General features: G+C 42.7%; 1 protein-coding gene across 1 annotated transcript; it reads left to right on the forward strand.

The window, feature by feature from the left end:
• Window positions 1-10,901: 10,901 nt before the first annotated feature.
• On the forward strand, window positions 10,902-11,838 carry LOC119811073 (beta-defensin 14-like). Its single transcript, XM_038324637.1, has 2 exons — window positions 10,902-10,959; window positions 11,693-11,838. The coding sequence occupies exons 1-2, from the start codon at window positions 10,902-10,904 to the stop codon at window positions 11,836-11,838; spliced, it is 204 nt and encodes a 67-aa protein (XP_038180565.1).
• Window positions 11,839-14,601: the final 2,763 nt, after the last annotated feature.

A 14,601-nucleotide genomic window follows, 5' to 3' on the forward strand; every position in this document is an offset into this window, starting at 1 on the left:
TTGAAGAAAGATTGATACGGACACTAGAAAGTGGAAAGACATCTTAAGTGGATTGGTAGAATTTATTTTGTGAAAATGACTACCCTACCAAAAGGAATTTTAAAGATTTAATGCAATCCCAATTAAAATATTTACAACAGTCTCCACAACACAGAAATAGAAATAGAAAAAAAGGCATCCTAAAATTCACGTGGAACCAGAAAAGACCCTGGATAACCAAATCAATGCTGAGAAAAATAGAACACTGGAGAAATTGCTACTCCAGACTTCAAGATATAGTATAGAGTTATAGTAATTAAAACAGTATGATATTGGCACAAAACAAACATGTATGCTAGAGTAATTAAATAGAAGACCTAAACATGAGTGCTCATAACTACAATCATGAGATATTTGACAAAGAGGCAGAGAAATATATTTGAAAAAAGATAGCATTTTTAACTTGGAAGCCTGGATGTCTACATACAGAAGAATGAAAATGGACCCATATCTAGAACAAATTAGATCTAATTACATCAAAGACCCCAATTTGAAATCCGAAACACTAAAACTGATAGAAGAAAACATAGACAGTTCCCCACAAGATACAGGTTCAGGAAAAGACTTTCTGAACAAGACTTCATTAACTAAAGATCAAGGTAAATGATTAGCAACCCAAACCTCATAAAACTAAAAAGCTTCTGTACAACTAAGGAAACAATAAAGTAAAGGATGGGAAGGAACCTTTGACAGCTATACATCAGACAGAGGATTGATATGCAGATTATACAAAAGACTCAAAAAATAAAGGGGTTAGGGAAACAAATGATCCAATTAAAAAATGAGCTAGGGATCCAAACAGTGAGTTCTCAATCGGAGAAATAAAAATTGCCAAGATACCTCAAAAAGTATTCATCATCCTTAGTGTGATAGTTGGAATGAGAATGCCCTGAAAGGCTTATAGGTTTGAATGTTTGGTCCTCCGTTGGTGACACTATTTGGGAAGGATTATAAGGTGTGACCTTGTTGGAGGAGGTGTGTTACTGGGGGTGACTTTGGACTTTCAAAATCCCATCTACCCTAGAGAGTTCTCTCCTCTCTTTCTACCTCATACCTGTGGATCCCATGTGAGATCCCATGTGAGATCACAGATGCTTTTCCAGTGCCATGCCTGCTTGTCATGTTCCCCACCATGATGGTCATGAATGCACTCTCTGAGATTGTAAGCCAAATAAACGTTTTCTTCTACAAGGTACCTTGATCATGGTGTCTCTTCACAGCAATAGAAAAGTGGCTGAGATACTTAGTAACTAGGGAAACTCAAAGCAACTTTGAAACTTCATCTCAGCCCAGTCATAATGGCCAAGGTAAGCAAAACAATGAACAAGGGATGCTGGAGGTGATGTGGGAGAAAGTGAGCCCTCATTCACTATTAGTGGGAATGTAAACGGTAGAGCCACTGATGTGTGGTTCCCCTCTGTATGCTGTAAATATGTTTTATTACCATTGGTTAATAAAGAAGCTGCTCTGGCCTATGGCAGGGCAGAATGTAGCTAGGCAGGAAAACTAAATTGAATGCAGGAAGAAAGAGTCAGGGAGACTCCATGTAGTCACCCAAGATGCAAGATGTGAGGCAATAGGCCATGAGCCTCGTGGTAAAATATAAAATAATAGAAATGAGTTAATTTAAGATGTAAGAGCTGGCTAGGAACACACTTGAGCCATTGGCCAAGCAGTGTTGTGATTAATATAGTTTTGTGCGATTATTCGGGTCTGGGTGGCCAGGAAACAAAAGTACAGTTTCTGTTTACAAATGGCGCCACTTTGGAAATTAGTGTGGAGAATCCCAAAACAAAAAAGGAAAAAAGAACAAAGACATCTACCATATGACATATGACCCAGGTATACATCTCCTTGACATGCCAAGATGCTGTGACATCCTACTCCACAAATACTTGTTCAGACTTATCTGTTCCTGATCTATCCACAATAGCTAGGGAATGGAAACAGCTTCAGGATCCTTTAACAGATGAACGGATAATGAAAATATGCATAGTGGAATGAATACTATTTATCTGCAAAGAAAAATGAAATTACAGAATTTTCAGGTAAATGCATGGACCTAAAAAAAATATTAAGTAAGGCAACCCAGATCCAAAACGACAAGCACTACATGCTTTCTCTCATCAATAGTTTCTGCTCTAAATTCTCAGATGTAAGCATCTTAGTTGGGGTTTCGATTGCTATGATGAAACACCATGACCAAAGCAAGTTGGGGAGGAAAGGGTTTATTTACTTACACATCCATATCATGTTCATCATCCGAGGAAATGAGACAGGACCCTGGAACCAGGAGCTGATACAGAGACCCTGGAGGAGTGCTGCTTACTGACTTGTTCCTCATGGCTTTCTCAGCCTGATTTCTTATAGAGTCCAGGACCACCAGCCCAGGGATGGCACCACCTACAATGGGTTGGACACTCCCATATCAATCACTAAGAAAAAGCCCTACAGGCTTGCCTACAGCTGAATCTTATAGAGGAATTTTCTCAATTGAAGAACCCTCCTCTCTGATGACTCTAGTGTGTGCCAAGTTGGCAGAAAACTAGCCTGAATAGTGTATATACAACATGGTATAACCATAGAAACGAGGAAAGTATAAATGGACCATAGGTGGAGGGGATTTTGGAGGGGGAAAGCGGGATACAGATGATGTGGGAAACGGAATAACATGAATGGGACTCCAATTTGGAAGAAGGGAAGGAGATCAATACATAAGAAGGAGGACGAGGGACTAACCAAACCAAGCTTGTTTGATAAATCCTCAATGAATCATATTATTTTATATTTACCTAAAATTATATTATATCTCAGCCCCTTGGCCTGACAATGTTTCCCATAAGAATCATAAACTTAGTGAGGGTAGTCCAAGTCTGTCCTCATAAAAATAGATTATAGTTGTAGGCTATATTGGTTTCCTCTCAGGGGTTGAAGATGGGCCCCTATTGCTGAAGACACCACACATTAACAACACAGGAGGTCTTGGATGATTTGAACTGGATATGACCTGTAGGCCTTTTTCCTGCATTCTTATCTCCCATGGTTTCAGAAAATACTATGCAAACTGCCAAGGGAAGGAAGTAATGACCCAGCTGCAACACCTGTGAACCATAGCAATGACCAGCATAGCAAGATATGCATAAATGTGCAATAAGTGTACTCACATGTAAGCAGCAACCAAGGGCTATCTAATTGGATTTCAAGGCTGGCTTAACAGGAAGGAATCATGCCTGATACCAGAAACCTATCCAGTTTCCTGGAGCTAGTAAGGTCATGGATCTTAGCAAAGAATCTGCTACTGCCACTTTACTAGATCAGCATAATCCCTTACTGCATTCTAAATCTTGTTCTTACGCCCACGGGTAAGTGCAGCTACCACGCCTCACCAAAGAAGCCTCTCTTTACAATACAACAAATGGACACTCGAACCACAGCTGAACACAGTGCAGAGATTGAATGGAGTCCACTGGCAATGGATACATCTACATCCCAGTTCCTGCATCAGTGATCAAGGAACACCTCAAAAGAAACGTCCCTAAGTTTATAAGACTCAGAACACCGGGAAGTCTGCTGTGAAACTGTCTCTCCTAGAGACGGCTGCATAAACAAGACCAGAACAGTGGCAGTATCAAGGGACATGTTCAGATGGGAGAAATTCTCTTGGGGTCCCTCCACGAGACAAAATTAAAGATAACTAGTGATTGCTGGGAGAAGGAGAACTGGCCTCTCAGGGATGAGCCCTCTTATTAGTTATAAAGTAGAGTCGTCAACCTTGAAACTACCTGCACACACACCAAAAAACAGACTCAGAAAGTTGTATTTATATACATTTGTGCATGCCAATGCATACACACATATGTATGTAATACATTTATGATATCAATAAAGTGAAAGAGGCAATCAACCTGAAAATGGGGTTTGAGGGAAGGTAGCCAGGGCAGGTTGTTTTCAAGGGGAAAGTTATGTAATTCTATTTCAATTAAAACCTATTCAAATAAATAAGCTATATAAAAATAATGCCTGGGGTCCCACATTTTGCATTTGGATACATTATTGTCTTGATCCCAGTCCCCAACCCATTAATGAGTTGACTTCAAGATCATCTTATAAGAAACATTTATGCCTTTAAATCCCCTTGCCCAAGAAACCTTCTTCCAGAGGATGTGTGGGCTGTTGGCAAGAATTGCTTCATGGTGAGGTCTCTTTGGGGCTGGGCTGTGAAGTGCAGTTGGGGGATCTGATGAGGGAGTAGCAGTATAAACACAGGGGCATCCCTGTGCATTCATCCCACTGGGCACGAGTCAATCACAGCTAGATGTATAGAAGAACGTCCTTGGGGCAGCCTTCTGTTGAATGTGCTATGCTGTCTCTCACTTTATTTCAGCCCTAAGAGTCAGGAGTCAGCCCCTGCTGGGTCAGCTGTGACTCTGGAGACTGAACAAAAGCGCTCACATCACTGCTAAGCATCACATTCTTAAACTAGTTTGAGCATGTCAAAAGCGGCTGTGACTGCATGCGTAAGGACCGTGCAGATTAAGCCAGACAAAATCCCAGCAAGCATAGGGGAGGCAGTCACTAAGCTCCACCTCGAACTGACCTTGCTCTTGGCAGCTGGTGGCTCCTGGAGGAGGGAGTGCCAGTCATCTCCAGGGTTGATGTTACCCATGCTGCAGTAGGTGGCTGTTAATGCATGCAGATCCTGGCAACACTAGGTGGACTCAGTGATTTTAATACAGGATCAAATAAAATTAGGAGGGAATTATAATAGGGGATAGTGTGGAAATTGGAGGAGGGATAGGGATGGACTTGACCAAAGTACATTCTATGCATGTAGGAAATTATCAAACATCAAAAAAGTAGGGTGTGTTCATCCTGGCTATCTCTCCAGATCTTATCTCCCTGCCAAGTGTTACCACTGAGTTCTCCTCATGGAGGGTACCTTCATCTGTTGTAGGGTCTGCATGTATCAGTGCTGACAAGGAAGCAAAATATGAAGAGGTGAGGATGAAAACTAGATCCATCTGGACTTGACCAGTCAGACTGGATCAAAACTTCTAGAGAGTCTGATCCCGTGGTTTAATTCTCTTACACATTTAAACACGGTCAAACTTTGGTGAGAAAAAAAAAATCTCCGTGTGATAATTCTCATAACAAAACTTTAGGTACAACTACATAGAAACTCTCTGTGCAAAGCACCACAACACCCATGTGACCTTTACAATAAGAAGGAGTTCTTTGGGCTGAAAACCCAGATCTCAGGGCCAGGGCCTAGACAGGAAGAATTTGCAGTAAGTGTAAGGTTAAATTCTGTTGGTGGAGAATGCAGAGTACATGGCGCCTCTTTCATAAGGATGGCTCTAGTCACCAAGAGACAAAGCTCATGATTAAGGTTAAAACAATGCTCAGGATTTTGGGGGATTCCAATCCTCAGGATTTGGGGGATTTCAATCCTCAGGATTTTGGGGGGATTCCAGAAGGCTGGCTCCATAGAAGAACAAAAAGATCACCAAGTTGTCAGACAACATTCACTAAAGGCTTCTGGGTGACGAGGCATAAGTCACTTCCTTTGAAGAAAATAGACCTGCATGATTGACAGTCCTGGTTTCCCCAATGCTGACTCTAAGCTGTGCTCCCTACGCTCTTCCACCCTGTGTTCTTCACAGCCTGCTTCTTTTCATTGCTCCCTTAACTCAAGTTTAACTATGATATTAGCTTTTATTTCATCCTCCTAAATGACCGTGACTCTCAAGTCCATCTGTTTGTGCTATTGTCCTTGAAATATGACAACTTCTCAGTGAGCTTAGTCTTCTGGTCTTCATTTCCACAACCATCTAACCCACTTTCTAGCTTATATTTAATCGTAAACTTATTTCTAGCTATTGTATTGTTGCAACACATTTTCATTATCTGATAAAGGTCCTTTTATTTACACCCCCACTGGAATTAGTTGTTCTTAATAATATTTGCCTTGAAGTGTCTAAGTTTTGAAAAGTTCCTATATTTCAAAGAGTAAGGGAAATATAGGACTCATGGCTTTACTTTCTCATGAATCCAAGGAGCCAAAAAAAGACAATAAATATACAGATCACCAGAAATGATTACCAATAACACATTATATCCTCTGTCGAGTTGTTAAAAGGCACATCTGTCTTACAAACCAATCTCTGAGTCAGTGCAGAGTACCAAGGGGCCGCTGTTAACCATGATGATGGGGTCATTAGGGCATGGTACTTGGGCCAGGCTCTGAACACTGTGCAAACCACCATGTGGAAAGAGCTGTGTGGATACAGTAAGTGATGCATTCGAACAATTAGGAAACAAGAAGACTCAAGATAGTTTGAAGCCCCAGATTCCATAACAAAGAAAACTGGAAGATGCAGGTGTCATTCACAGAAAAGACGGAAGGATTTACTGGGAACTGAGATGAGAGAGGCCTCAGAAGTCATGCTCATGCTAGTCAAGTAGGTGTGGAAGTCAGCCAGAAAAGCTGGAAAACACTCTCTACCACATCCCAGGGTTGTGTGTTGTGGTAAGAGGGAACGGAGTACAAATGTCACCCTAACTAAGAGCACAAGGTATGTTCTTACCTTCTCTAAGCCTCCATTTACTCATCTGTAAAATAAAAATATAACTTGATTGAACTATTGAATGATTCAAATGAAATAAGTATGTTTATGTTGCTTAGCAATGTGCATAGGTACATAGTGTGTGCTTGATAAAGATGAATGGAGATGACAAGACCAGGAGGAGGAGGAGGATTGTCAAATTCTTGAAGATGTTTACTCTTAGCCAGATTGGGGATAAAAAGAGGCGACAGCCCGTGAAGAATGAAAAACAGCAATTGGTACTGGAGGAAGTAGAAAGTGTATTGTCTTCCTGTGTCAGTCTCTGTGGTGTTCCCCCCATCAAACTTGGAAATAGTGATGGACAATAGAGCCCAAATACCGAATACTATTTTTTATGTTATTTATATTTATGTTTGACCTTTGTACAGTCTCAGTTCCTAAGGTCCCAAGAGAGGGTGTGTTTAATGATTTCTGGGTATTGAAGTAGAGGGGTGGCTTCAGGCATAAATATGCCCCATAGGTCACATGATTCAAGGAGACCAAGTAAAAATTAGACAAAAAAGGCAAAGGATTGAATATGCATAATTCATTGTTGAAATTAAAAAAAAAAAACCTTGATGGGTTATTGAGACAGATGCCAGGAAATAATAGGTTTATGGGCAATTAGGTAAGTGTAAGATAGGTACATGCATATATACATAGGTTTAGGCCACTACAGATGCTGAGAGAGAGGGAGAGAGAGAGTTGAGCAAAGTAGCAATGGGGCAATGGTTCAGAGTTGGGTTCCAAGGCTACAGAAGTACATCTCCAAAAGAAGATTAATCGATTATTTTCTGAGACAAAAGCATTACGAATGGGTGGAAACAAAACTTTGAGCAAGAGTCTATAATATGGAGATTATCCTGGCAACAGTGGTGAGTTCTGGTCCCATTAACCTAAACCACAGAGTAGGGAACTGTGCTAAGAAAGGCCAACAGGCTGTGGACGCCTTCAGGACCAACTGCTTACTCCAAGGATAAGGAATTCGGAGTGCCTAGGTAGGGCTTCTCTGCAAATGTTCTTTGTACATACACCAGCGGTCTTTGACGTCCACCAAGGCGTCTGTATTTCAAAATCCATCAGCAGGCCTGGCTCCTTCCACTGTTGCAAGAAACACAGGGTATAGCCAGCTGGCTGAAGAGTGGATTTGGGACTTGGCGCTACTTTATTGGCTCCTGGAGTTTTGAATTGTGTGTGCCCTGTCTTTTTTCTACGTGACAGACCTCGGCCTTTCTGTTTTGATCATCAGCCCTGGCCCCCTAGTGAGTAAACCGGAAGAACCAGCTTTTAGACCCTTATATATGTCCTTTTCATCGTTTCTTGAAATCGCGTCCCATGAACCGTTTCCTTACAGCACGCGGGCATCAAGTTATCTAAATAAACAAAACCTGCATCGATTCAGGTTGATTTTCGCTTTCCGGATCGAAACAAACTTGAGTGTGCATGCAAGCCATAGTTTGCCCTTGCCCAGATCTTGGAAGAATGTTCACTCCCAGGCCTTTTCTACGGTAATCTGGTTTCTCCTTTCATCTCTATACATAGCGTTCATTACCTTAAGGCTTGACCTCTGGACAACACGGTCTTCAGACTCCTTCCCCTGTAGTCCTTGGAGGCTCTATTGTCCAAACAATTGTGGTTTTCTTTGTTCTTCCTGTAGTGCTTGTTCAGGCAATATCAGTTAAGCATGATGATTTCAGGAGAGACAGCCATGCTCAGCAGTTGGAGGGATTTGGGCCCATGTTCTGATAAAAGATCGAGGGGAGCACTCTCTGATGTTGGTGACCAATATGAATGTGGGTTCATTGTGCTAAACGTTATCCTCTCTTCCCAAAGCCAAGCAGCACGTGTGCCTGCTAATTGGATACCATTATTTGCAGGTTGATTATGTAAACACAGGGATTTTTTTTTTTTTAAAAAAGACTCAGTTAAATTGTACACACTTTTCCAGGCTCTCTCCTCTGTCTTCATGCAAGGAATTATTGATAGGGTTATAATTTCAGATAACTTGAATCTTAGTTTTAGTGTTCCCACAGCATAGTTCATTAACTAAATCAAATGCAAACGTGAACCAAATCTTGATCGTCACACTTTGTTTCCCCAGATGCTTCCCATCTTCGTGATCTTGCTTCTGGGGAAAATTCACGTCTGTGTGTCTGCCTGAATTATTGACTCTGCCATACCTCAAATCACATGACTCAGGATGAGCCAGGGATCCTTGGTGCTATTTTTTTATCCATGCTTTGGACGCTCTGCCCTCATTTTCTCTCTGCCTCTCTCCTCCTCTTGATATAGTGTCTGGATTATAGTGGATAGAGAACAATATCAATGTTCAAAATTCAGTGGTGTTTAAGCCATAGAGTGTACATTCCTACATGCAAGATGCAAAAACCCTGGGAAGCCTTTGGTCTGAAGATGATACAGACATTGGTACATACCCAGTGGCCTGGTGGTGTCACACAGCTTTGTTACCCACTGTGAAATAAAGTCAGTTTTCCTTAATCTTCTGCTATTGTGAGGTAGTGTTCTGAATTTGCCTTAGGAGGGGGAGGATAGAATCTCCTAAAGCTGCAGTCACAGCTGAGATGTCCTTTAGAGGGGCATGGCCACAGAATACCCAAAGTAGAACAAACAGAATCTGCAGGTGGTTAATGAGGAAGAGTGACCATTATTCCGAATGTATCTCTTCTGAGACAATGATGGTGTGATAGAAAGGCCTCTCTGTCTGTGCAGGAACATGTCAGAGCCAACAGTTCACCTGTGGAATCTGTTCTCCACATGGAAAAGTGAGTCACCCCCAGTGACAGGATGGCCCAGTGACACAAGGCTGCGATCTGGTTATTCTCTGACACTAAGACCAGTCCTTTTATGTCTTGTAATATATAAGATATAGTAAGACTGCCAAGCCAACCCCCAACCTGCTCCACACTCATCAACTTCATTCATTTCAAAATATTTCCCACTGTCTTTAAACCCCAGATATAAGAGGAAACTAGATTTTAAAATGTCAGTGTCTATAACTTCAAAGTATTCTTAAATCTGAACCCACTTTTTAACACGAGACACTATATTTTACATTCACATAGCCTCTTGCTTGAATAAGTGCCGTTCTCACTTGTCAGCACCCGTGCTATATTTGAATGTCTGCTCATAGGCCTGAGCCCACTTTGAGTTCCTCAAGAGAAGAAATGAAGCTTTATCCTTCTTGCTATATTGTGGGTTTGCTCTGTCTCCCCCACCATGGGGCACATGGGCTAGTCTGAACCTGTAGGAGTTTGTTTATTAGTCCTGCTAGGTATCCCAGTACTTTGGATCCCTTCCATCCCAGAACTAACACACCCAAACCTTGGATCCACTATAGTTGCGTTGACATCTTGCAACAGTTGAGCTCCATGAGATGACTTGATCTCCTGACTGAAGAGACAATTAATGATCATAACACAGTAATCAAATTCCTCAACATTTAAATGTATTGGTCAAAAATCTGTTGATTCTTCTGCTACTGAATTTCTATCTAGAAGAATTAACTGAGCCTTGACCTTCTTCAAAAGTTCATGGGTCAAGAACACCTAGAAGTCTTTACTGTTGTCTTTGTAAGCCTCTCTGGTACAGAGAGAAGATGAATATGTATCACTAAGGCACTCTCTCTGATAAAATGAAATGCCCTCACTCATGAATCTAGATAGTTTTTAGACAAAGATAAAGTATGGGACAAAAGTGTCATTTAAGCTAGAGTATTCCTGTAGCAAAAGCTTTTCAATATAGCCCAAGTTTCTTTTATCTTCGCTACCTAAATTCTAGTTCTGTCCCTCAATTCTGAACATGTCTAAAGCCTAACTTCCTTGGTTCTCAGAAGACCATCTTTCTCTTCTAGGCTTTTAGGCAGCTACAGAAAGCAGATTACATTCAAAGGCAATTAAGCCCTGGGCTACATGTCCTAGGGCCACCCTCCAAAAAGAAATATCTTGTCCATACCAGTTCTATCTGTACCCACAGCCAGAACCTGATCTGGAAATGTGCCCAGGGCCTGGAGAACCTCAAAAGAGTCCAATCAAGCTTGACGACTCCCATCGGGTGTGTGAGCTCCTGGCGGAGTGGGTGTGCTCTTTGCGGTGAGAGACACTGGGAAGACACGTCAGGAAGTATGTCATATTGTCATCACTACGACATTGCAAGAATGACAAGCATAGCTTACCTCGTTATATAGGCGCACAAGCACACCTTTCGGCCCAGTCTCGGCTTGTTGGGAAGCAGTCAGCTATGAGGCTCCATTATCTGCTATTTGCATTCCTCGTCTTGTTCTTGGTGCCTGCTCCAGGTAAGATGGGTTGGGAAATTAAGGGTGGGAGAGGATTGAGAACTTGTCATTTAGTCAGCCCTTCTCTGTTCCTGGTGCGCCAGAGATCAGGTGGATCTGTTGGGTGGAAACCAAACATCGCCAGTGTTTCCTTCTATAACAATCATTAGAGAAACCCTGTCTCAAAAAAAACAAAACAAAACAAAACAACAACAACAGTCAAAAGAGAGCATTAAAATGAAAGCAGGCTTCCGAGTTCCTCTTGCTCCACTCTTCAAAGACTAAATAATGCCCCGAAGCCAACTCTCCACCCACTGACCCACTTCATTGCTGGGATACAATTAATGAGGCAAGAGAAAGTTGATGTGGAATTTTAATTCTGATGGAAGTGAATGATTTAGTCTGATACCCAAGCCCACAGATGTCTATTCTAAATGGGCTTAGTGGTTGGAGGTAGAGCGGCACCCTAGGCCGCTTGAAAGGCGCTAGGAACAAGGGCGTCCCCAACTCCAAGTTCTTACAGTAGGGCTTAGAGGCCAGGCTGCTGTGTGGTCCCAGCTGAGATGCAGCCCATGGAGGCATTGTTTCCTGCTTAGGCACCCTTAGCTTTTCTTTAGGTTTATTAGGACAAGAGAGAAGAGACAGACATGAAAAGAAACCAAGTCAGCAAAGCATGGTTTGCTGGAGCCAGTGTCTTCCTAACACTCTTTCTAAAATGTGCTTTGATTTTTTTTTTTTTTGTTGCCTCTCGCAGGGGATGCATTCATCCAGAAAAACCTCCGAAAAATATACTGCAAGATAAGAGGCGGCCGCTGCGCTCTGTTTAGCTGTCTTACAACGGAAGAACAAATAGGTCGCTGTTCAAAAAGAGGTCGGAAATGCTGCCGAAAGAAGAAGTAGAAGATCCAGATTCAGGACGAGAGTGTCACCATTTGGGGGTGGGGGGGGGGAATCCTCTTGGGGGCGTATAAGAGTAAAATCAAATTAATATATATATATTTTTTAAAAAATTAGTAGCTTAATCTTTTTCAACATTCTGGTCATCACAGTCATAAACAAGTAGGCGACTAAGAAAGTTGTGAGACTCAGTTTGATTTGAATGAAGCAGCACCTCTGGAGTGGTCTACAAGATACCTAGCTTATTTTCCAAGGGCCAAGGACCCGAAAAGGTGTGTGTGTGTGTGTGTGTGTGTGTGTGTGTGTGTGTGTGTGTGGTGTGTAGCATGTATAGAAATATATGTATATATGGAATGTACATACACACGTGTATAGATAGACATTTTATATTTTCTTTGCCCTATATTCCATTGGAAGTGGAGCCATTATCTCTTGAAATATCCCTTTGGATCTTACTGTAGATATTTTGATCTTTACAGTCTTCTCCCCAGAATTGCATTTTCCTGAACCGAAAACATCAGTTCAACCCAGAACTCACTCTTTATCCCTTCTGAAAACTTTGCTCAGAGAAACGGGAACCTGGCTCTTCCTCTGCTCTCTCTGCTTTCTCACTGCTAGTGCCTTTGCTCAGCTGCTTCCTGCCTGATCTGCATTCCACCCACTCACTTCTCATCCCTAAAGTGCCTCTGGGGGGGGGGGCTGTCCTGTGTTCTCTTCTTCCTCGAAACAGCAGACTTCCCAAATAGGAGCACCTTTCCTTGATGGGCCACAGGTTCCGACTCGAGTCCTCTATCTACAGCTCTTGCGTGGCTTTTGATCTGCAGGCATTCACATATTGCCACTCTCCACCTTCAGTTGTGGAATTCACAACAGCATGGCCCTTGCCCCCATCTCTGGACACTTAGTAAGCTGACTGTGGAACTGGTTAACAAGTGTCATTTGAAGTGAAGGACATCCACACAGCTTAGACGTTCCTTCAATTTGGTGCTCTCTAGATGTTGATATAGAGTGAGTCCAGTACACCCTGATGGAAGGTCTCCCCTGACAGCAGCACCCAGTCAGAAGGGCACACAGACAAGATAACCAGGCTCTCAGTTAGGGTGAAAGAATCATCCTGCCACACAGTTTATGGAACTCACCTCTCATCAAAAGGATGGTGCAAAGGGCTGTTTCCAGACACTAAACAACAACTAGTACAGAACCTGTGACAGAAGAGAAAGGAGAGAGAGAGAGAGAGAGAGAGAGAGAGAGAGAGAGAGAGAGAGAGAGAGGCAAAGCAAGAGAGAGAGGAAGAAAGGAAGGAAAGAGGGAGGGAGGGAAGGAAGGAGACAGGGAGAGAGGGAGAAAGGCAGGCAGAGAGAGGAGGAAAGGAGGGAAGGAAGAAGGGAGAGAAAGAGGAAGGGAAGGAAAATGGCAAGTTCATGAACACAACACTTAATACATGAGCAGTTTTTAGCCAAGGCACAGAGAGGCCGAATCACAAGACCAGCAAGCAATGTTTCTGCTTTAAACCACTGAGACAGCTATTCCAACAGCACAACACACCTCCAGTTTCTTCAGAGGTGGGAAAGGGAGGATAGGGCCTCAGTTGGAGAAAGTGCTTGAGAGCTGCACCAGAGGGGTAGAGGGGACTTCAGTCCTGGGGTGACGAATGACACAAGGACACTTGGGACAAACATCACATGGCCAGAGGAAAATGAAAACATCAGAAAGTACCTGTGTGGATGTTTCTGGAGTACATGGACCTGGGAAATGCATTGCCAACAGCAAAGTGGGGAGCTACTGGTGAGTTCTTTACAAAGGTTTCTGCAGCTCTCTGACAGATTGTGAAGTCATTTTTGAAAGAACTATCTAAGGAAAACAAACCTAAATCCAAGCTGGAATAAAGCCCAGCTTTTCTTTAAAGGAGATGGTCAAATCCATCCTTAACATTCAAGAGTTTCAAGTGTGCTAGATGCCATAGAAATGGCCAGAGAGGCAGAGAAACATAAGGATACACGCCACGATCAGAAGAAAGGTGGTGTAGCAAGATGAACCCAGTGAAGCTGAGGATGGTAGAGTTAGCCAGTGGTATAAAAAGAGTCAGTGTAAGCATGCCCAAGGCCCAGGATAAAACAGTTCACAAGGAAAGAGCTGAAGCCCATAAAGGATTGAACGGAACTTCCAGAGATGAACAGTAAACATCTGAATAAAATATGCTGAATTTTGGTGGGAGATGTGGTTCACTTGGTAGAGTGTTTATCTAGCATGCATGAAGCCCAGGATTTGACTCCCTGGCACTGCGTAAAACTTGGCTCATGCTTGTAATCCTAGCACTTGGGAGGTGAGGGCATGAGGAGCCAAGGATGAAAGTCATCCTTGGCTTCATACCAAGCTTGAAGTCAGCATGGTTTATGAGATGTCTCGGGTTTGTACATGCTTCTTTGGGCAAGCAAGGAAGTGGATCTTAAGGGGACCTGGATGAAGGCTCCCCACAAGGTGGCAATAGCCTGCAATCGGAGTCCCAGCAAGTTCAGCCCATCCTCTCAGGAGACTGGAGAGGTTGATGGCGGTGCCAAGTAAAGCTAGTGTTTGGTAGAGTACCCTTCTGGGCTTTGTGCTGTAGAAAGACAAAGGGGTGAAGTTGTCAGGACACCTTGGTTAGTGGGTAGGGGATTAGCAGAAAAGACTTTGAAGACAGGCTGGTTCTGTTTTCCTTTGACAGCCCTGTCACTTAGCCAAGTGACCATGGGTGTCTCAACTTTTCCAGGTCCTGGAGTTTTCTTG

This window comes from Arvicola amphibius, chromosome 4 (assembly GCF_903992535.2).
Source record: "Arvicola amphibius chromosome 4, mArvAmp1.2, whole genome shotgun sequence".
In the NCBI taxonomy this organism is placed as follows: domain Eukaryota; kingdom Metazoa; phylum Chordata; class Mammalia; order Rodentia; family Cricetidae; genus Arvicola; species Arvicola amphibius.